This window comes from Mauremys reevesii, unplaced genomic scaffold (assembly GCF_016161935.1).
Source record: "Mauremys reevesii isolate NIE-2019 unplaced genomic scaffold, ASM1616193v1 Contig64, whole genome shotgun sequence".
Lineage (NCBI taxonomy): Eukaryota > Metazoa > Chordata > Testudines > Geoemydidae > Mauremys > Mauremys reevesii.
In genome coordinates this window covers 343,936-366,645 of record NW_024100878.1, presented here as the reverse complement: position 1 = coordinate 366,645, position 22,710 = coordinate 343,936, and the positions used below count along the sequence as shown (strand labels likewise).

Genomic DNA, 22,710 nt, shown 5'->3' with positions numbered 1-22,710 from the left:
ACCTAGGTTTTAAGTCCATCTTAACAGTGATAGACATTCTATCCAAATCTGCCTGGGCCTTAGGCCTAAAAGACCAGACACGTGGTGAGGTATCCAAGGCCTTTAAAGCTATTTTCAGCAAAGGTCGCATGCCTCAAAAATTACAAACCGATCAGAGGAAAGAATTTTTAAACAAACCTTTAAGCAGATTGTTAAAGCGGCATGGAGTTCACCAGTTTGTTACTAATAAGGAAGTCAAAGCAGGGGTTGTAGAGGATGTGGAGATATTTTACAGCCCATATCACCTTTTGCTACATTGACGTGTTACCCGAGTTTATAAAGAGTTACAACCAGAGTTTTCACAGAACTCTACGTACCAGACCCGCTGATGTTAGCCCTTCAAATTCTCTGAAGGTATGGAAAACGGTTTACAGAGATGGTTTTAAAATAAAACCGGTTGTTGCCTCTTTTAGAAAAGGCGACCATGTGAGACTATTTAAAACCAAAGGAGCTTTTCAAAAAGTTATGAACAGACATTTACCGATGAGATATTCCTTGGGCATGCCTAGCCTTGCTCAACGCGTGCTTCAACAAGCCCAGATGTGTATTTTGCAATGATTTTCATAGCCCTATTACCCAATAAAGCCCCCCAGGTGAGGGGATTCAAGACAATTGATGTTTGGGGTTTGTTTTTAAAAAATAAAAATGACCAATTCAGAAAAAAGGACACAGATTATTATTTTTTTAATAAAAATAATCGCTTGTGAGGTCCCCTAAATAATCCCCCAGAGGGGGATTCCAGTCACCCTCCCTTTTCACAAATATCACGAGTCAGTGTCGTGGTACAGGCACCGCTCTTGCAACCTATCTAGGAGGTTGTATAGTTCTAAGCGGGCATAAGCGGTGGTGAAACAGGCTATGAAGATGTTGGTATTGCCAGAGACAGAGTACTGGTCTTTTGCGAGCTTCCAAGACACACACGCGGTTTCATCGTCGATAAACTCGCAGGATGAAACCTCGTAACTGGGGGAAAACAGGTACTGAAAGAGTATCAGAGGGGTAGCCGTGTTAGTCTGGATCTGTAAAAGCAGCAAAGAGTCCTGTGGCACCTGATAGACTAACAGACATATTGGAGCATGAGCTTTTGTGGGTGAATACCCACTTCGTACCCACTTTCAGGTACTGAAAGCGTTCATCAGGGTCTCTCACCATGCAGCTGTTGGGTAGGTTTGTTCTTTGGCCAAATTTACCCCACAGAGAATTTAAAAACAGTTTAGCCATTTGGCGTTTAGGGTTTGTCAGTTGGACCGTGTGCTTGATTGTTTGTTTGAACAGTGTGAATTGGGAGGCTTTGTTCCAGGTGGGACCTGAGTGGGCCCGACTGCTATAAAAAGGCAGTCAGCAGCGAAGCAGCTGAGCGGCGAACAGCAGAGGCTAACAGAGGGCGTTTGCCTGGGATCTGTCCGAGAGGAGGTCCGCTAAGTGCTGCATTGGGGGGCTGTGTTGGTGAGTATCTGAGTGTCTGTTGCCTTCTATGAGGAGATAACCGGCTCTGTGGATGAGGGGAAAGCTGTGGACGTGTTATTCCTTGACTTTAGCAAAGCTTTTGATACGGTCTCCCACAGTATTCTTGCCAGCAAGTTAAAGAAGTCTGAGCTGGATGAATGGACTATAAGCTGGATAGAAAGCTGGCTAGATCGTCGGGCTCAACGGGTAGTGATCAATGGCTCCATGTCTAGTTGGCAGCCGGTTTCAAGCGAAGTGCCCCAAGGGTCAGTCCTGGGGCCGGTTTTTTTCAATACCTTCATTAATGATCTGGAGGATGGTGTGGACTGCACCCTCAGCAAGTTTGCAGATGACAGTAAACTGGGAGGAGTGGTAGATACACTGGAGGGTAGGGATAGGATACAGAGGGACCTAGACAAATTAGAGGACTGGGCCAAAAGAAACCTGATGAGGTTCAACAAGGACAAGTGCAGAGTCCTGCACTTAGGATGGAAGAATCCCATGCACTGTTACAGACTAGGGACCGAATGGCTGGGCAGCAGTTCTGCAGAAAAGGATCTAGGGGTTACAGCGGACCAGAAGCTGGATATGAGTCAACAGTGTGCTCTTGTTGCCAAGAAGGCTAACAGCATTTTGGGCTTTATAAGTGGGGTCTTTCCAGCCCTCCTTTCTTTTAGACCCCCTGAGGATATAGCAGCCACCAGTATTCTGAACAAAGCATCATATTTTCCCCAAATCTTCATCAGTTTTCTGAATGAAGCATCATACTTTTCCCAAACACAAGACTATGGGGAAGCTGTGACGAGCTTATGGTGTTGGGAGAATGGTTTGTCAGTCCTTGGTTTTTTATTCACAACCCCTAGAGCGCGTGCTCCGGGTTTGTGAATATGGGCATTTTCGCACACACAGTTTTCTCAGGGCTTGGTGTGGTGGTGGCCGCTGAGGAACTGGAGTTGTGTTTGTGTGGTTGGTTCTCAAAGGCTTTGATAAAGGCATCATCGAGCTGTTGAGAGATTTTCAGAAAAGAAACAGTGTAAGCCCCCCACTGCTTGTTTTTAGATTTACACAACCCCGTGGTTCCTAACCCATTACACCCCATCATTAACCATCACTTCTTAATCATTCATTTACCTGAGTGATGTATTTTCCATTCACCTTGTCCTCCGGCGACTCCCCCGAGCTGCGTTCGCCTTCCTCCTCTAGAGGAGCGGACAATGAGAGGTGGTCATGCTCATTGGGGTGCCTCACGAGGGTTTGGGTTTCGGGTTCCAGCGTATCCATCAACAGCTGAGTCAAAGGGCCCTCGTCGCAACTTTCGCTGATGTAGCGCTTTTCCCACACAAGTCCAAAGGCCTCGGGGCTAAAACAGTCTGACGTTCTCACTGGGGTGGTGAAGGAGTCCATGTCTCCATGATCTCCAGAGCACGTGTTCTGGGTAAAAGAGGGCCTCTTCTGCCGCGGTGCTGGGACTTACAGGGTGATGGTACTGCACTCTGACTGCAGAGGGCACTGGGAGGAGTTCTTAGAGGGGTCACAGGACCCGCTCCTGGGGTCACCGCCCTGGAACCCCGATTGGTCAAACCTGCTCTCAGGGCTGTCCTATGCAGCCAAAACTCATCGCGATTGGTAGAGGCAGTGGGAGAAGTTCTTAGAGGGTCACACGAACCACTTCTGGGCCGGGTCACCCGGCCCGGAACACCCGATTGGTCAAATCTCCTCTTGAGGCGGGCCTATGGGGCGAAACCCATCCTGATTGGTAGAGGGCAGTGGGAGGAGTTCTTAGAGGTCACATGACACACTTTGCTTCCGGTCATGTGTCCGCCATGGGTGGGACTTCCAGTGACAGGTGGTTGGGGCTTAAGGGGTCAAGGAGCGGGTTTGAGGGGTCAAGGGGAGGGGTTAGTGTTTTATTGATGGTAGGGCCCTTATACTACTACCAGACACCCTTGGAGGCCCTTGCCTTCCCAAGGGGTGGCTTTGTAAATTTAGCATCAGGTGTTCTTGACCGAGAGTCCTTGGACATTTGGGACTTCACTTTGTTCTGAAGCTTATTGCAGGTTTTCTTGAGGCACATTAACATCCGTTTGAGAATTGTAACTTTGCTTCTTGAAGGGGATGATGTCCTAGCTCTAGAGGCCTTTGGTGACTTTGGGGGAGAACCGTCAGGACTCCCAGTTGTTTTCTCCCCAGCTTGCGAAAGCCCTGTTGTACTTGTAGCAATGGACACCATCTTTGGTTGCTTTCTGGGAGCCGTTTTCCCCATTCCATCCTGCGTCTTTCTCCTGTCTGCTGGAAGGAGCCACACCACTGGCATCTTTTTGTGGTTGGATGATGCTGAGGAGTCTCCTGGAGTCCATCGCTGTGGGATTCCATGGGATCTTCCGGGCAAGTCAGCACCTGCAGAGCCAGCTGGTCTCTTCCGTCGAAGCTTACTGCACATCTTGCAGAAACTAATTGGCAGCTGATCCCTGAAGAGCTGCGAATTCACAGTGCCATCGAGCCCATGTGGATCCATGTCGTCTCGAAGACCATGCAGCTCAGCAGATGTCTCCTCCTGAGTTTTCTTACCCTTCATCTTTCCTGGATATGTCTTATGGCACTGCTGGCAGACTGAGACCTGGCCCGCCAAGGGGCGGGAGCTGCTCAACATTTCCATCAGGTGCTTCAGCTGCAGGTCGTGTGCAGCCTGCCCAGCAATGAGAGAGTCAAGCGTGGATCTTCTTAGCTGCTCAGAGCCTGGGGCCTCTGGGGCAACCTGGTGGCTTTGGGGCCTGGGATGATCTGCCCTGCCCTCACCTGCCTGTGCCCCTGCCCCCAGACAAGAGCCTTCTCCCAAGAGAAACTTCCTCTCCATGTGCAGCTCCAGCTTCTCTTCAGTCCCTTTGGTGCCGCTCACACTGGTAAGGGGCTTTCTCAACTCGCTCCTATAGAGGTGGAGTGTGGCTGTGAGCGTCTTCTCTGCTATTGCCGTCTCTCTCACGAGGGGAGCATCTCTGTGCGACTCTCTCACCATCTTTGGGAATGCCTCCATTTGGATCTCTGAGCATTTCTGAGCAATGTGTTCCTGCAGCTTGACCACCACCGTGGGCACAAGCCTGGCCAGAATGGCATCAGAAGATGCCATGATCCTGTGGGCCTTTTGAGGCAGGGGTCCAGAGGGGCAGACACATGGCTCCTGGATCGCCTGTGCACGCTGAGGGCTGGTGTTGGATCTGAGGGGCTCCGGGACCTTTGCTGGAAATCCACATTTGGGCCGATCTGTGTCTAATACCAATTGCTGCTTGGTGTCCCACTCACCCAGCAATGGCTCCCCCGGGATGGGGGTTTGTGGAGCTGGAGGCAGAAGAGCTGTGTGGGGTTTCTGGGGGCTGAGGGGTAAGCCCTGCTCATGCTGGAGTCTCTTTGTGTGCACGTGACAGTCCAGTTCCTCCAGGACTTCACAGCTTAGGAAAGGGACCCTGCTCATGTTGAACTTCACCCTGGGGTCTCTGTCCGGTGGGTGCAGAGCAGGGACGTTAGGGATCATCTTGGCCAGAGACGCTGTGTATGGGGTAGGAGCCCCCAATTGACTCTGCAGATGCTTCTGGCGGATGTTGAAGTCTAAGCCACGGATTGACGTCTGGTCCAGACCCATGGTCTGCTCTCGCCGGTCTCGTCTGCTGTGGGCAGGAGGCCTGGGGAGAGGCTGGGCTTGGATGGGATGAGCGGATCCTTCCCAGCCCCCGACAGGCATGATCTCCCCCGTGTGGCAGAGGGGCTCTGATTGAATCATGGCGGCTTCTCTCAGGGACAAGGAGCTGGGACTCCAGAGGGGAGAGGTGGTGGATTCCCTAGAGGAGTAGGAGAACTGGCTCGTGGCAGATGTCGACACACTCGGCCTGTGGGAGAGAGCAGACAGGGACAGATGGGACATGGCTCTGCTGAGCAAAGGCAGGGCTTGGGCACAGTAGTGCAATGGGGCAGTGCCTAGGCATGCATTGCACACCACACCCCGACACAAGGACATCAGCTGGGTAACGAAGGACTGAGAGGGGGAACTGGCACTCATTTTATCTAGAACGATAACCCCTTCGTCACACGCACATGTGCAGCACCTAGCACGATGGGGCCTTGAGCATGATCAGGGATCTACTGCTATTTGAATAGAAAGATTAGCTAACAACAATTGGTTTGGGGGAGGAAGACGTGAGCATGTGGGTGTAACCCTCGCCAGAGGATGTTGTGAAGGCCAAGACTATAAACTATAAAAGGAATTAGATAAATTCATCAATGGCTATTAGCTAAGGTGGGCAGGGATGGTGTCCCTAGTCTCTGTTTGTCTGAAGCTGGGAATGGGCGACAGGGGACGGATCATTTGATGATTCCCTGTTCTGGCCATTCCCTCTGCTGCACTGGCATTGGCCAGTTTTGGAAGACAGGATACTGGGCTAGATTAACCTTTGTCTGACCCAGTCTGGCTGTTCTTATGTTCTTACATTCTAACCCACTGGAAAACTGTCCTGTTCTAATGGCTGATACCCTAGAGCCTAACAACTTACTATTGCTCCCAGTTAATGGAGTTTCTCCGGTGGTGGAGGTCTGTGCTATGGTCCTGAAAGTCCTGGCTGATGACTCGTGTTTAGGGTGTATCATGTGGTGTCCCATCACTGCTTGTCTGGTGCCTACTCTGGGGATGGGATTAGCTCTCGGTGTCAATGCCCCTTCCAATTGTCGCATGTGGTCACTGTCACTCCCACAGTGACCCAGACAGTTTTCCTGTTCACTGCCCCGCCGGTCCATGCCATGCCCTTGGGGGCTGGTAGGGAAACCTGGGCCCACACTTCACACTGGGCTCCAGGCCAGGGACCCTCAACCCAGCAGTTCTGGGCTTTCCTCTCCCAGCCTGGACTGCTTCCTACTACTCCTGGTTCCCCTCCTTGCTCTGGGTGCACCAGCTCCAAACACTCCCCCCTCTTCCCAGGGAGGGGCTGCCCTTTCCCAGCCGCAGCCCCTGTCTCTTGCCAGCTTCCTGGCTTTATAGGCCCCGTCTGTTCCTGCCAGCTGAGCCTGCTTGGAATCAATTCCCTGCTCCCCGGCTCTTCCTGCAGGTGCACCCTGTGGAGTTCATGGGCCTGCCTGGCCACCTGAGCCCCTTCCAGTGCTGTGTGGGGTGGACACCCCCTCGCAGGGTGTCACTGGATTGCTTTTTCCTTCAAACACAGCACGGGCAGGTTCTAGACAGTCGCCTGCTGGCAGATATTGCCCTACAGAAGGATTTGATCCTACTCACAACCCCAACTTGTAGTCTCTGCATTTAATTTCTGATCATCCCTCACCTCACTTTCACTGGTATCTCACCTTGGAAGCTAAAGCCTCTTACGGGCTTTTTCCCTGTTATTTTAGGATCCTGGAGTGTCTGGTTTTCCCTGCTCCCTCCTCTCTACATTCACTCTCCCCTCCCACCCAGACCCCAGTCTGGTGCCCCCTGGTCAGTTGCCTTACGGTATCAGAACTTCATCCCGGTGTCTGGCCACGTACTGTAGATTCCTCTCAACCAGCCTGAGGCGCTGAGCCAAGCGGAGCTTCTTCGGGTGCACAGGGCAGCTTTGCAACAGAGTGAGCAGAGAGCTGAGTGCAGGCCCTGCCCTCAGGCCCTCTTTTACCCAGAGGGGAGGCACCGAAAGGCTCCCTGTCCCATTCTCCACTGAGGCAGCCTCCTCCCCTGCAATACCCGGGCCTTGGATGTTCTGGTTTGGGGTTAGCTGGATTGTTAGGTGAGCCCTGTCTAGTGCTGAGGAGGTGAGAGTGTATCCTGCTGGCAGCGTGTGTGTCATGTCCCGCCCACGGAAGCTAATCAACATATAGGATAACAGCCTACTATAGCTGCCAACTAATACAGCTACCTCTTCCGCTCTAAGGGGTGTTTTATGCTGCAGAGCTGAAGGTCCAGGGTTCAAATACTGCTGGGGGACTGGAGAAGGGGCCGTTACACAAGTGCTGCTGGATCCCTTTCACCCTTCTCACTGTACCAGAAAGGCCAGCCTTCCTCCTGATCTGTCCACCTCACCTCCCCGGGGTGCACGGGGCTGCTCTAGGAAAACATTTTGTCCCCCTCTTGGGAGGGGAGGATGGTCCAGTCCAGTCAACACAATCTACCCCACCCCACCACTGCCCCAGGTTAAATGAACTGTATGATGCGTGGGGGTGGATTAGAGATGGCAACTTCTGCTGGGTGGGAATGAATTGCAGGAGTCTAAAGGAGAAGAGTTTCTTGCGTGGTACATAGGTCGGGGCAGGGGAGGGATTACTCGGGTGGGGATGAATTGCATGACGCTAAAGGAGAGGACTGACCCACTGCAGATTTATGGAGGGGGGCATTGCTTACCATGTCTCTAGGGATGCACCAGCCTCCTCCAGCTCTTCCTCACAGCACCCAAAAGCTGCCAGAAGTGAGACGTAAAGGAGACATTGAGCTGCTTGGGCACCCTCTGCTTCCTAGCACCCTAGAGCCCCAGATTTCAGGGGCAGCCTGTGAACGGAGCCCCAGCCAGTGCCTCTGCATGACTCTGGGCACGACTTTGCCTTCGCAGGAAGAGGGGAGGCAGGTGGGGGAATGGAACCTATTTCTCTGCTTTGCATGGGGCCTGAGTCTTCCACCGCAGCTGTGGGGTCAGGGGCTGCTTACCTTTCGGTTTCTGCTTTTTCTTTCGGTGTGTCCTCTTCCTCCGAAGAGCCTGCCACACACAGAGAAAGCAGCAGGGTTAGAAGAGAACTCCTCAATAAACCTGAGAGAACAATGAGCCAGAGGGGATTGCCATGTGGGGCCAGGGGGAAGTTTTTCTTTATGGAAGAGTATTGCACTATGAGGCCTCCTGGGTAGGCATTGTGCTTTCCTGTGATGCAGACAATGTAGGGCACACAGCACAACCCGTAACAGGGGTCACTGGAACAATCCAGGGGTTGGAGAAACAGGGATTGCTGGTACCCGGAGCCTGCAGAGTTTATAAGCATTGAAGGAGAGAGCCTGCAAAGTTCTCTCTCCTGCAGAGATGACAAAACTCAGCAGGTTTTAGGATTGCAGGGTATGCAACTAACCCCAGATACCATGCACGGAATTCAGACCTTGGGGGAGATATCCGACCTCTGGACAACAGTGTTTCCTAGATACATATTTAGGGAATGCATGCTATCGGGTTTTATCTGCATGCATTTGGGATGGCCATGTTACTCCTGAGTGGTGAAGCCATGAATGGGTTATGCAAATGCACCCAAACAAGTGCTGATATAACCCCAATATCATCCTTAAACGGCAGCTCTTTTACACCAAACAACAACAACAACAGTTTGGCATGAGTTCAGCCCACTTGCCTGGGAGCTGCAAAGTTTCTTGAAGGTAAACCGCACTGCTTGCAGCTTAACTAGCCAGGTATTCCTTTCCCAGGCTAGATCTTTCTCGCCTGGGCTCAGCCCCTGTCCCCCTCCCCCACAGTTTAGTTCCTTTATTTCTCCAGGTGTTTTCAGCAGTCTTCCTTTTGGGGCAGCGAGGTGGTGGAGAAGAGCCTAGATTAACTCCCTTCCAAGCCTTAAATAGGATTTGGCTATGACAGGAATCCTTTGTCTCCCAGTTTGACCCCCCACGCCCTCCTAGTGGAAAAATACCGCCAGTCCCAAATGATGTCCATCTGAGGAACTGAGATTGTTTAGTCCATGAAGAGAAGAATTGGGGGAAGGGGTATTTGATAGCCGCTTTCAACTACCTGAAAGGGGGTTCCAAAGAGGATGGATCTAGACTGTTCTCAGTGGTGGCAGATGACAGAACAAGGAGCAATGGTCTCAAGTTGAATGGGGGAGGTTTAGGTTGGATATTAGGAAAAAACTTTTTCACTAGAAGGTTGGTGAAGCACTGGAAGGGGTTACCTGGGAGGTGGTGGAATCTCCTTCCTTAGAGGTTTTTAAGGGCAGGCTTGACAAAGCCCTGGCTGGGATGATTTAGTTGGGAATTGGTCCTGCTTTGAGCAGGGTGTTGGACTAGATACCTCCTGAGGTCCCTTCCAACCCTGGCCTTCTATGATTCTATGAGGTGACATGATCACATGACGCTGCAGTGTCAAAGCAGCATCCCCGGAAACTTCTCAGGAAGGAGGAAGATTAGTATCTTCCAAGTCCTATTGTCCTTCCTAATGGCCCATCCGGGCTGATTGCCCACTGTTTGGGGCATTCCTGGTGCAAGCACTTTGTAATTGATACAGAGCCCATATTCCTTGCTTCAGATACAGAAATGATACATCCATACAGATAGAATAATCCCGTTCAGTAAATCAGAACCTTTCCAATGATATCTCACATAACCCATCTTGCATAAAACATACCTTAGTTATGCCATATTCATAGAACAATATTTCTATGAAGAATATGGGGCGTAATGTCACAGGGGTGAAGAAGCATGTGGACAAGGGCGATCCAGTGGATATAGTGTACCTGAACTTTCAGAAAGCCTTTAACAAGTTCCCTCATCAAAGGTTCTTAAGCAAAGTAAGTTGTCATGGGATAAGAGGGAAGGTCTTCACATGGACCACTAACTGGTTTAAAGATAGGAAACCAAAGGTAGGAATAAATGGTGAGTTTATGAAGAGAGATAAATAGCAAGGTCCCCCAAGGATCTGTACTGGGACCAGAGTTGTTCAACATATGCATAAATGATCTAGAAAAGGGGGGAAACAGTGAAGTGGCCAGATTTGCAGATGATACAAAACTAAAGATAGTGAAATCCAAATCTGAATAGGCCCTCCTTGTTCCCAGATGTATAACTCTGTGTTGGGCTGCGTGAAAATGCATTTTGTTTGAATGGGCCCCATTTGCCAAACCAACTCTCCGGAACTCTCTGTATGACTGCCCTGTCCTCATCGTTATTTAACATTCTGCCAATCTTTGTGTCATCAGTACATTTTTATCAGCAGCAATTTTGTATTTACTTCCAAGTCATTGAAAAAAAATGTTGAATAGCCTCAGACCTAGTACTGATCCCTGCAGAGCCCCATTAGAAAAACCCACATTCGAGGAGCCCTTTGACAATTACTTTTTAAGATCTGTCAGTTAGCCATTAGCCTGTTCTCAATCCCTTTAACCTGTGCTCCATTGATATTGTATAGTGCTGCTTTTTAATCCAAATGTCCTGCGGTACTTGTATGCATAAACAGGGGAATCTCAAGTTGGAGGAGAGAAGTTATTTTACCTCTGTATTTTGCACTGGTGCAACCAGTGCTGGAATCCTGTGTCCAGTTCTGGTGTCTAACATTCAAGAAGGATGTTGATAAATTGCAGAGGGTTCAGAGAAGAGCCATAAGAATGATTAAAGGATTAGAAAACATGCCTTGTAGTGATAGACTTTAGGAGCTCAGTCAATGTCACTTAAAGAGGTTAAGGGTGGTTTGAGGAAAAGTCTATAAATACCTACCCAGGGAAGAAACAATTACAAATGGGCTCTTCAGTCTAGCAGAGAAAGGTCTAACATGTCCAATGGCTGGAAGTTGAAACTAGACAAATTCAGACTGGAGAGAAGGCGTCCATTTTTAACAGTGAGAGGAATTAACCATTGGAACAATTGTCCAAGATCATGGTGGATTGATTCTCCATCACTGGCAATTTTTAAAATCAAGATTGGACATTTTAATAAAAGGTATGCAGTAGGCATTATTGTGTGGAAGTTCTTTGGCCTGCGTTAGACAGGAGGGTCAGACTAGAAGATCCCAATGGGCGAATCTTGCCTTGGAATCTATGAAAAACAACACCTTACACAAGTCTAAGTTTGTCACATCTATGTTTGACATGGCCCATTTTCCATAAAACGTTGTTAACCTGCTTTAAATATATTCCCGTCCTTTAATTCTTTATTGATTGATTCCCATATCAGTTTGATCCGAGCCTGCTGATTGAAAAATACTTATGTTTGGTTCCTGCATTCAGCTGGCATCAATCCAGCTTTTCTATCTCTCTAGGAGTCTCACTTACCTCAGATCTGGCGAGCCTCAGCACAGCATAAAAGACAACAAAGAGCAGATAGAGGAGGAGTGAACTCATTTCCCCGGGCTCAGGCACTAAGACACTCTCAACACAGGCACTCTCAAAGCAGCAACAAGTACCCAGGCTACACCTGAGGGCAGGTTGCTGCTCTGACATCAGGCAGGCGCTGATGTCATCTCTAGGTCACAGTGGGGTTGGCCTCCTGCAATCTCCCTCTAGTCTGTGAGGTGTCAATGCTGTACTTAGATCAGGAGATGGGATGGGGCAACTGCCCAAGTGGGCTGAGCTCAGCATAAGGCAGGAGAGAGGGCATCAGGTTTCCCAGGAAAACCCTGGGTGTTTTCCAAGCTCTATGACTCTCAAGCCCTTAGGCAAGGGATATTTTTTCCCTTGAGTTTGTAAAGAGATCCATTCATGTTATTGAACATGACTTTGATAAACCATTTCGGTTATACACTGGTACGGCCTCTAGCCCAACACTAGCTGTAGTGAGACAGACCCAAGGAAAGGGGGCTCTTGGATGCAGTCAGCGATGTTTTGTCATCCCTTCCTGCATCAATTTTGCGTTGGGGGTGTGACGTTATTGATATAAATGGGGACCATATAGAACATGGGTTGCAACCAAGGTCCTGTAGTGGCTCCAAATCCTAAGTAAAGGGGGTCATATAAGGTGTCTAAGACCAGGTTCTGGGTTGCTGATTATAATTATGCTGTCTATATGTCTGTATCATTTTTAGTTGAAGTTATGAATGTTGGCTCTATGCTGTCTGTATTTCAAGTTTGTGCTGTGCTTCTGGGGGAAGCCTCCCAGACAAGCTGGTGTTAGCTCTGCCTAGCCTGTTTGATGGCCCATTAAGGACCGTCAGCTACACAATGGACCCATGGAGAGAAGGCAGACACGCCTTGTGACTCAGCAAAGTATGCAGGGACTGGCCCATGTGACTCCAGGCTCCATTTTGCTGTAAATTTCCACAGTGAAGACAAAGAGATTCTTACACCTGGAAAAGTCTATATAAGCCTAATGCCTCATCTCCATCTGGTCTTCAATCCTGCTTCTGACCTCTGGAGGAACTTTGCTACAAACTGAAGCTCTACACTAGGGACTGAGGACCCATCCCAGCGGGGGATGCATTCCAGAGACTTAAATTGAACCTGCAGTTTACTCCTGCACTGCTGCAAGCCTGAACTAAGAACTTTGCCATTACTGTATGTAATTGATTCCATTTAACCAATTCTACCTCTCATCTCTACCTTTTTCCCTTTGTAAATAAACCTTTAGATTTTAGATTCTAAAGGATTGGCAACAGCGTGATTTGTGGGTAAGATCTGATGTGTATATTGACCTGGGTCTGGGGCTTGGTCCTTTGGGATTGAGAGAACCTTTTTCTTTTATTGGGGTGTTGGTTTTCATAACCATTTATCCCCAGGACGAGTGCACTGGTGGTGATACTGGGAGACTGGAGTGTCTAAGGAAATTGCTTGTGTGACTTGTGGTTAGCCAGTGGGGTGAGACCAAAGTCCTTTTGTCTGGCTGGTTTGGTTTGCCTTAGAGGTGGAAAAACCCCAGCCTAGGGCTGTGACTGCCCTGTTTGAGCAATTGGTCCTGATTTGGCACTCTCAGTTGGGTCCCGCCAGAATCGCTCCGTCACAGTGGCATAGTCGTGCTAGGATCCACAGAACCAGGTCAATTAAGCTTTGGGTCAGAACCCCACGCTATCCAAATTTTAACTTTGGGATTGAGAGTTTGGTTGGTTAAAGATCAGTGACCATGAGACAGAAAGCATCAGGAAAAGCAAGGAAACTGCAAGCCTTGAGAGACAGCCTGCAGTTTGATTATGAGCAAGAACTGGCAGAAATTCAAATGGAGAAAGAGGCTGATGAGAGAAAGAAAGAAGTTGCTAAGAGGCGTCTGGAGTTACTGGCTGCTGAGGAGAAAACTCGACAGATGCAACAGGAGACAGCTAGACTCCAACTCCAAGTCAAAAAAGCAATGGAAGAACAGCAGAGACTGTATCCTCTTGAAAGTCCAGTTTGTAACAATGTTGGTATGTTGTATAACTCTGAGCAGTTGTCTGGGGGTAACCAAATGTACCCCAACAATGCCACCTTTTATGTCAATGCTGTTACTGTGTGTTCAGTAGGGGGTGGCCCCATAAATTGTGCCAGTGCTATGGATGGGAATGGTAATGGAAAATTCATAGAGTGTGTAAAAGTCAATGGTAAAAGCTGTTTAGGGCAAATTATGGCTTCTAACATCACTCTTGTTAAAGCAGATCTGGTCAAAGAGGAAGATTATTTACCAAATCAGAGTGTGAATGTTGTGATCCTCTGTGAGTTTACTGTCCGTGTGCCTTTAGCTAGAATCCACCTTGAGTGGAATGGGGCTCAGCATGAAGTGATAGCTGGCGTCAGGAAGTTATTGCCTAAAGATCTTTTAATTGGGGAGAATGTTACAGCTTTGTTCAGTCCAGGTAGCCAGTCACAGGAGAGGAATGATCTTAAACCTGTGTCTATTGTGGGCAATGATTTGCCTGAGGAGGGTTGCTCCAAAGGTTTGTCTGTGCAAAAAAGCAGCGTTTCTGTGAGTGGAGTTTCTGAATGTCTGTCTGATGTCTCAGAAGGCAATCTGGAGTTAGATCAAGAGCAGAAAAATCTCATTGGTGAGGAAAAGGTTTCTCAGGAGCAGATTAAAGTAAATGGTCAGGTTAAAGCCCTAACTGAGGAAGGAAAGGGTAAATTTGTAATGGGTAATGGATTGGTGGCTAGTGCAGCTTGTAGAAGTAAACCTGAAATGGGTAACTGTGATTTGCTAAAAGTAGCTCAGTGTAGTGAAAAGAGCAGCAGCTTATCTGTTGGAAGAGGCAATGTGCCTGGAAGGGAAAGTTTGGAGGAGCCTAAGCAGCCTTGTGAGCTGATGGCTTTGTCTAATCAGCAGTTTGGGAAGGGAGGGATAGTGGAAGATGAGTGTCCATATCCCTTACCTGTTTCCTGTGTGGAGAAATGTGACAGTGGAGGGAATGTGCCTGTGTCTGTCAGGAGTATTGACTTGCCTATAAAGGAAGCTACCCCAGTCTCCAAGCAGTTGTCTGTGAACAGCCCTGTGTGCTGGGACAAGGGAAGTAAAATCCCAAGCTGTGTGTCTGGTAAAGGAGAATGTGTCTCCGGCTCTTCTGTGTCTGTGGAGCAGACAGAAGGTGCCTGTCAGCCTGTGATGGTTGAGGGTGATTCAGTTGTCTCGAAGTTGGTTGTAAATACAGCTAAAGCCCAGGAAGGGAATGGTCCTGAGTTTGTGTCTGCTGGGGAGAATGGCACTATGACTAGGTTGCATCCAGTTAGTGTCTTAGCAAAATCCCAGAGAACAGACAATTCTGGTGCTTGTGGTTTGCCAGTTGCTAATGTGTGGTTGGAAAAGGGTGCAGCAACTCTGTCTGATCAGCAACTCTGTCTGATACCCTAGCCAGGGCACAAGGAGAGCATGAAGGTGATTTAATTGTGTTACCGACTGACAGTTTGACAACTTGTAGCAAGAAGGAAAAGATTCCTGAACTTGTTCATGGCCAAGGGAAGGAGATTGTTTCTAACCTGTTATCTAGAAAGTCTGTAGCATCTGTGGTTGCTCAGGGAAGTGTTCCTGTAGAGCAAGCCCTAGGTGAAGAGGGGAAGGGCAGAATTTCTGTGAGGGGTGAATTGCTGCTTAGAGAAGCTCCTAGGGAAAGGAATCCTCATGGTAGCCTGTGCAAGCAGTTTACTGCAACTGAAGGGTGTAAAAGTGATTTAATCAAGAAAGTTTCAGTTCCTAACAGCCAGAAATTTTCTGTTGTGAATGGATCCACTGACTTTCCTTTTGAGAGATCCAGTGTGGGCAGCTTTGAAAAGGTCTCAGGTGGAGTAGAAGCTGTTAAGGAAGTTGAGCAGCCCTATAACCACCTGGCTGTGTGTGGCCAGCTTGTTGGTGGGGAGACAATGCTGTTGGGACAGGAATGTCTCCATGCTGAATCTGTAAGTGAGCAGTCTGTGCTTCAGGATCTGAGGACAGATTCAGTTACTGGTGTTTCAGAGCAGAACAGTTGTATGGCTAAATGCTTGAGGAGGCAGGGGAGAGCAAGCCAGCTCTCACCCTCAGACTCTTTGGATTTGTGTGGTATCTCTGTGAGACAAAGTCCAGCCTTGGAATCCATAGCAGCTGAAGAGTTAAAAGCTAGTGTCTGTGTTGATGCGAATTACTTGGCTGGCAGGGAGAAGACAGAATTGCTAATAGCTGTTAGCACAGAGGGCCCGCCCCATCAGCCAGTGAATTCTGTTAAGCAAGAGAAATCAGGGTTTAATCCAGAAGGAAAGAGAAGACTGACTTTTGCAAAGGGAAGCCACAGGTTAACCCTAAAATGCCCAAACTCCAATGGTATTGAGCCAAGGGTGTGGCATGACAAACATGATTGTAAATGGACACTTGCAATGAATTTGTTGTTATTGCTAATGCTAATTTTTGTAACTAATGTGTTGCTATGGCCAAGAACTGTAACAATGTACAATGTGCCTAATCTTTTGGAAAATCCCTTAAACATGTTGAAAGGAATACATGAAAACACACTTTATGTTAAAGGGCCTTGCTATACTGATGTTTCACAGTTAATGCATGTAAACAGTGTTGGAACTTTTCACAGGGGAAAATACATTCCAGACCTGATGTGCTGTATGAAAAGGGAAACTGAGGCACACTACCATATTGCTTTCATGGCTAAATGCCAAGATTCCTGTACTATGAACAACCTCAATATCTACATTGGTTTAATGTTATTTGGGTTCAAAACATTGGCCAGAACTGGTATGGATAAAGTAGCTGTTTTCTTTAGCTCTTGGCAAGATCACATGAAACATACAGGAACCATGCTGCAAAAGCTAACCAAGTTATACCTTGAGTTTGTAAAGAGATCCATTCATGTTATTGAACATGACTTTGATAAACCATTTCGGTTATACACTGGTACGGCCTCTAGCCCAACACTAGCTGTAGTGAGACAGACCCAAGGAAAGGGGGCTCTTGGATGCAGTCAGCGATGTTTTGTCATCCCTTCCTGCATCAATTTTGCGTTGGGGGTGTGACGTTATTGATATAAATGGGGACCATATAGAACATGGGTTGCAACCAAGGTCCTGTAGTGGCTCCAAATCCTAAGTAAAGGGGGTCATATAAGGTGTCTAAGACCAGGTTCTGGGTTGCTGATTATAATTATGCTGTCTATATGTCTGTATCATTTTTAGTTGAAGTTATGAATGTTGGCTCTATGCTGTCTGTATTTCAAGTTTGTGCTGTGCTTCTGGGGGAAGCCTCCCAGACAAGCTGGTGTTAGCTCTGCCTAGCCTGTTTGATGGCCCATTAAGGAGCGTCAGCTACACAATGGACCCATGGAGAGAAGGCAGACATGCCTTGTGACTCAGCAAAGTATGCAGGGACTGGCCCATGTGACTCCAGGCTCCATTTTGCTGTAAATTTCCACAGTGAAGACAAAGAGATTCTTACACCTGGAAAAGTCTATATAAGCCTAATGCCTCATCTCCATCTGGTCTTCAATCCTGCTTCTGACCTCTGGAGGAACTTTGCTACAAACTGAAGCTCTACACTAGGGACTGAGGACCCATCCCAGCGGGGGATGCATTCCAGAGACTTAAATTGAACCTGCAGTTTACTCCAGCACTGCTGCAAGCCTGAACTAAGAACTTTGCCATTACTGTATGTAATTGATTCCATTTAACCAATTCTACCTCTCATTTCCACCTTTTTCCCTTTGTAAATAAACCTTTAGATTTTAGATTCTAAAGGATTGGCAACAGCGTGATTTGTGGGTAAGATCTGATGTGTATATTGACCTGGGTCTGGGGCTTGGTCCTTTGGGATTGAGAGAACCTTTTTCTTTTATTGGGGTGTTGGTTTTCATAACCATTTATCCCCAGGACGAGTGCACTGGTGGTGATACTGGGAGACTGGAGTGTCTAAGGAAATTGCTTGTGTGACTTGTGGTTAGCCAGTGGGGTGAGACCAAAGTCCTTTTGTCTGGCTGGTTTGGTTTGCCTTAGAGGTGGAAAAACCCCAGCCTAGGGCTGTGACTGCCCTGTTTGAGCAATTGGTCCTGATTTGGCACTCTCAGTTGGGTCCCGCCAGAATCGCTCCGTCACACCCTACTTGTGGGAACTCCTAACACCCTTGTGACTGAGGCAGAATCTCCCAGCCTGAAGTGAGAAGCAGCCCTGAAGTGATTCTCTAGTGCTACCAGTGCAGAAAAACATTCATGGTATCACCAGCCCAAGCATTCCAACACCATGAGCTGGGCCCCACCAAAATCGTGAGATTGGCTTCAAAATAATGAGATCTTCAAAAAACATTCATCTGGGGACCTCTTCATTTGCCTTCTGGTATCTGAGCCGCTAGGATGCACTCAATTCATGTTCTCCAGCTTCTCTTTGCAACCACGGGGGCTTAAAATTGGCTAACAAATAAAATAAAATAAAATAAAGAGCAGAGATTCTCAGATAAATCACTTGACTCCAGCAGTGGGCGCTTTAAGAAAAGCACCCTATATCATAAGATAATAAAGAGCCCTAACTCCTATCTAACATGTTCAATCAGTAGATCTCAAAGCACGTTACAAAGGAGGTCTGTAGCATTAGCCCCCTTTTCGAGATGGGAAATTGAGGCACAGAGAAGAGCAGTGACTTGCCTACGGTCACCCAGGAAGACAATAGCAGAGCCAGGACTAGCACTTAAGTCTCCTGAGTTCCATCTAGTGCTCTATCCACTAGGCCACAATGCATTTGAAGTAAGGGGTCATAGTCAATACATTCCTGTAGCGGTTATTTTGGGCTCTTCCAATACCATTGTTATTGAAGTGAAGGGAAATAACTGGCCAGAGCCGGCTTAGTGCCAGGGGTGCCAGGAACCCTGGGACCACGAGGGAGAGCCCTGGCATTTCGAGCACTAGCCGGTGGTCGGAGCAGTAAGGACAACCAATGAATGGAGCCACGAGCTCTGTCTGTTGCCCTGTCTCTCTCTGTGGATGTGGCCCGTCAGCCCAACAGGGCCTGGTCAGAACAGGGGCCCTCAGGCCCTCCCACCCTCCCTTCCATGGCGCTGTGTCCAGGCAAGCTCTGCTGAGAGCGCAGGACGGCTTGGGGCTGGCGGGGTTGGGGAGGGTCCTCCTACCATCCTGCTTCTCCAGGAGAAGCTGTGCTGCGTCGCCATGGCCACCCAGATGAACAGGACCAGAAGGACGCAGGTGTATATCACCCAGGAGCTGTGCCAGCAGGCACAGAACCAGCTCTGCAGGATCCCCACTCCAGCGTCAAACATGCTGGGAAGGACGGTCTGGACGCGCACTGGGGATGGAGATGCTACACTCCCTGCTGCTGCTGCGGCTGGATCTCTCCTGAGAGGCTGTTTGGTCCAGTGACGCATCATAAAGGGCCAGGACCAGGCAGGCCCTGACATCACAAAAGGACTGCAGGCATCAGAGGTGGGCAAGACCCTGGCTCCCTGCAGTCCCTCCCCAGCACCCCATGAAGGTACTTAGAGACTGTGACTGAGTCACCCCGTAACCTTCTCTTCATTAAGCAAAAGAGATTGAGCTCCTGAGTCTCTCACTAGGCGGCAGGGTTTCTAACCTTTGAATCAGTCTTGAGGCTTTTTTCTGACTTCTCTTTCATTGAGAACATCCTTCTGGAAGGGCATTCACCAGCATAAGCCCTTGGAGAATGGCATTAAATTGGAGTAACACCACAGTGAATCAGGCAGGCGCTGTGAGGCTCTGGATGGGACTGGTCCCCAGACCGGGTGTCTGTCTGTCAACATCCACCAGATGTTGGCAGCCTCTTTTTTTAAACTTGGGAGTGGAATTGGCCCTCCACCCTTGGAGATGCCCTACTGAGCATATGTGACCCAAAGCACCCTCTAGTCACACCCTCCATGTGATGGTAATAATCTTTGTACGAAATATGCCTTGAGAGGTACCATTTGAAAACTAACAACTCTCTGGTCAATAAGATCATGATGCAACATTACATAGAGAGTGATGAGTTCCCCCTGTAGGACATTACTTGTGAAAACCCGACAGCCCCTCCTAGGCAACCGCTGTTAAAGAGGTCTGTCCTAAACAAAGGAATGGGGGGTTATATAAGCAGCAAACAGGGTCATCAAGACAGCAGGGGAAGGAGATGGTAGTGAACAGAGCAATTTACATTTCAGCAAACACAAGTAGTGGGGTGGTGGGGGGGAAGAAGAGCACATGTAATGTTGACAGACCCTGGCTGTTGGCAGGGAGGATCAAACCTGGGATCTCTGGGGCTTAGTGCCCGATCCTCTACTGCATGAGCTAAAAGCCAACTGTCTCTTAGCTAATGCTGTAGCACAGACTCATTTTATGGTCTTGGTGCCACTAGATGGGACAGGACACCACACCCAGGAGGTGTGTGGGTTACACACGGACAGTGATGAGCTGCCAAAATCTTAACTACCGGTTCCCTACCGGGTCCTTCATTCGCTCCGGGTCTTCAGCAGCACTTCGGCGGTGGGTCCTTCAGTGCCACCGAAGACTCGGAGCGAGTGAAGGACCCGCCGCCAAAGTGCCACCAGGGGAGCTATGCTTCTTTAGAGGACCAGGAGCTGTGGATTCTCCTGCTCCACCTGGCACTTCTGCTGGAGATTGAGGTCGGGCATAGGGGCTTCCCCTGCTGCTCCACGGCTTCTGCCAGGGCTGGGGTTGGGGCAACATTGCCCCACCCGCTGGGCAGAAGCTGCCTCCCCCCCACCGTTGACTGTGGCTCCTCAGCCTGGGCTCTGTAGTCACAGTGGCTAATCCACCACTGAGGGGAAGACGATGATGAAATCACGTGTTGCACTTAAGCTATGAGCAGTTATTTGCAAAGCCATTCATTAATTATAAGGCATATGCATATCAAAGACATCTATATACAGTATGGTTCATAATGCCTTGAGCACAAGGGGAGGGAATTTCAGTGTATAGTTAGAACTAGTTTATTTTTTTTAAATTAGAAATTATTGCTCAGTGAACATATAGCGATTGTTGTTGGTGCCTGCAGCAGACTAGATAACATACTTAAGAAGGAAGCGGAGTCATAGGGTTTTCTGGTAAAATTTATACTCCTTTCTCATGGAACTGCACAGTGTATTTGTTGCACCACCAGCATAGATAGTGTGACAAAGTTCCTCCTCTACCTTGGTGGGTCCTGCACTTATTGGCAGATTTGTTCACCTCAGAGATCTTCCCCTCTGGTGGAGCCCACAGTCTGGGTCAACCCCTCCTGTGTCTGATCAGGAATTGGGAGGTTTGGGGGGGAACCCGAGCCCTCCCTCTACTCCAGGTTCCAGCCCAGGGCCCTATGGATTGCAGCTTTCTATAGTGCCTCCTGTAACAGCTGCATGACAGCTACAACTCCCTGGGCTACTTCCCCATGGCTTCCTCCCAACACCTTCTTTATCCTCACCACGGGACCTTCCTCCTGGTGTCTGATAACACTTGTACTCCTTAGTCCTCTAGCAGCACACCCTCTCGGCTCTTTGCACCTCTTGCTCCCAGCTCCTGGCACACACACCGCAATCTGAAGTGAGTTCCTTTTTAAACCCAGGTGCCCTGATTAGCCTGCCTTGATTGGCTGCAGGTGTTCTAATCAGCTTGTCTGCCTTAATTGGGTCTAGCAGGTTCCTGATTACTCTAGTGCAGCTCCTGCTCTGGTCACTCAGGGAACAGAAAACTACTCATCCAGTGACCAGTATATTTGCCCTCTGCCAGACTCCTGGACCCCTCTGCTCTGGGTCTGTCACAATAGCAAAGGAGATTTTCTGGAAAAGTTGAATAAAAACTAGAGATCCCAATCCCGGTCCCACTGAAGGTAAGCTTAACACTCCAAATAATCCTGGTGTTGGGACATCAGGACCATCATGTACAGGCTCAAGTTTCCAGTGTAATGTGTCAGTATTATCTGAAAGAAGAAAAAAAAAAAGTATTCCTTGCCTTCCAAAGAAAAGTTGGCAGCAAATTGACGCTGGTTCAGTCTGCCTGCTTTATTCATTCCTTCAGGATATGTGCTACTCCTTAAATATGTCAAAACATTTGTAATTTTTTTCCTCAAAAGCTTTCCCTGAGAATTGTTTACAAGAGAAGACAGTTACTTAAGTGGAAACATGGAGTATCAATCCATATAAGACTGAAAGTTCAGTTAGAAGATCTGAGATGTACATTGTAGTCATATAAGCAGGGTAAACCTAAATCAACAATGCATCATTCATAAACCAGTCAAGACAGACATAAATAAATTGCAGGCACGTGCATAATTTTGAAGTAGTTGTGGCTTGCAAAATATGGCTGTATTTGATCAATGCAGATGGAATGTTATTAGTGATAACGATAGCACCTACAAGATTGTAATCACGTATAGTCATAGTAACTCAGGACAGGAAATGTAACAGCACAAAAATGTCAATTAAAAAAAGAACACAAGCAGAGTTGCTTGAAGATAATGGGTTCCGAAAACAAATGAATACACATGAAAACACTCTACTTACCTGCCATTATGTGTGTAGTGCAGGTAATTTTTTGCTTGGTGCAACTTTTTGGGAGAAAATAGTTTTCTGAAATTCTGAAGAATCTGAAATAAAGAAACCCCTATAACATACACATACAGTATCACCTCATTCTCAGTTATGCCTTTCATCGATTATTTTACTGTCATTTAACTAATCAATCCTAACAATGTAACTTGATTAACAAATTAGATCCCACCACCTTAATTGGTTTACACTCAGCAAAATTACTTATACATCAGCAAAAACAAACAAAAAAACCCCCCATACAGATAAACAATAGAGAAATGGGGACCATAAAGACCAAACAATAAATAAATCACTCTGATTACAGGCATGCAAATCATTTAAGAAGTGACTATACAGTTATTGTAAAGATTCTTGATTATTCATGCAGTTAGCCAAGAAGACCCTTAGTATTTGGGTACTTTTACCAGATTCACCCATTACTTAAGGTATGCTCATTTATTAGGGTTACTTATCTGGTTTTTTCCCCCCTGATAATTCTATTAATGTACTGCTTGTATAGAACACTGTTGTAAAACACCCCCTTTCCCAGGGCCATTTCCCCTTCTTCATTACCCATCTCTCTAACCTGTTGGTTTTCTCCTGTCTTAAGCAAGCAGCCAAAAGGTCTT

The 22,710-nt window shown here is 48.0% G+C and overlaps 1 protein-coding gene across 1 annotated transcript; it reads right to left on the bottom strand.

The window, feature by feature from the left end:
* Nucleotides 1–3,192: 3,192 nt before the first annotated feature.
* Nucleotides 3,193–19,125, bottom strand: LOC120394541. The gene is made up of 8 exons (XM_039518757.1): nucleotides 18,680–19,125; nucleotides 8,150–8,198; nucleotides 7,850–7,904; nucleotides 6,967–7,068; nucleotides 5,213–5,363; nucleotides 4,496–4,621; nucleotides 3,919–4,171; nucleotides 3,193–3,215 (listed from the first exon to the last, which is right to left on the bottom strand). The coding sequence occupies exons 1-8, from the start codon at nucleotides 18,962–18,964 to the stop codon at nucleotides 3,193–3,195; spliced, it is 1,044 nt and encodes a 347-aa protein (XP_039374691.1). The 5' UTR covers nucleotides 18,965–19,125.
* Between the last annotated feature and the right edge of the window lie 3,585 nt (nucleotides 19,126–22,710).

Coding starts and splice junctions, on each gene's coding strand:
- LOC120394541 (XM_039518757.1), bottom strand. CDS start 18,964: ATGTCAGGGCCTGCCTGGTCCTGGCCCTTTATGATGCGTCACTGGACC. Junction 7,905..8,149: donor GAAAAAGCAGAAACCGAAAG/GTAAGCAGCCCC, acceptor CACTTCTGGCAG/CTTTTGGGTGCTGTGAGGAA. Junction 5,364..6,966: donor CGGGATGAAGTTCTGATACC/GTAAGGCAACTG, acceptor TCTCTCCCACAG/GCCGAGTGTGTCGACATCTG.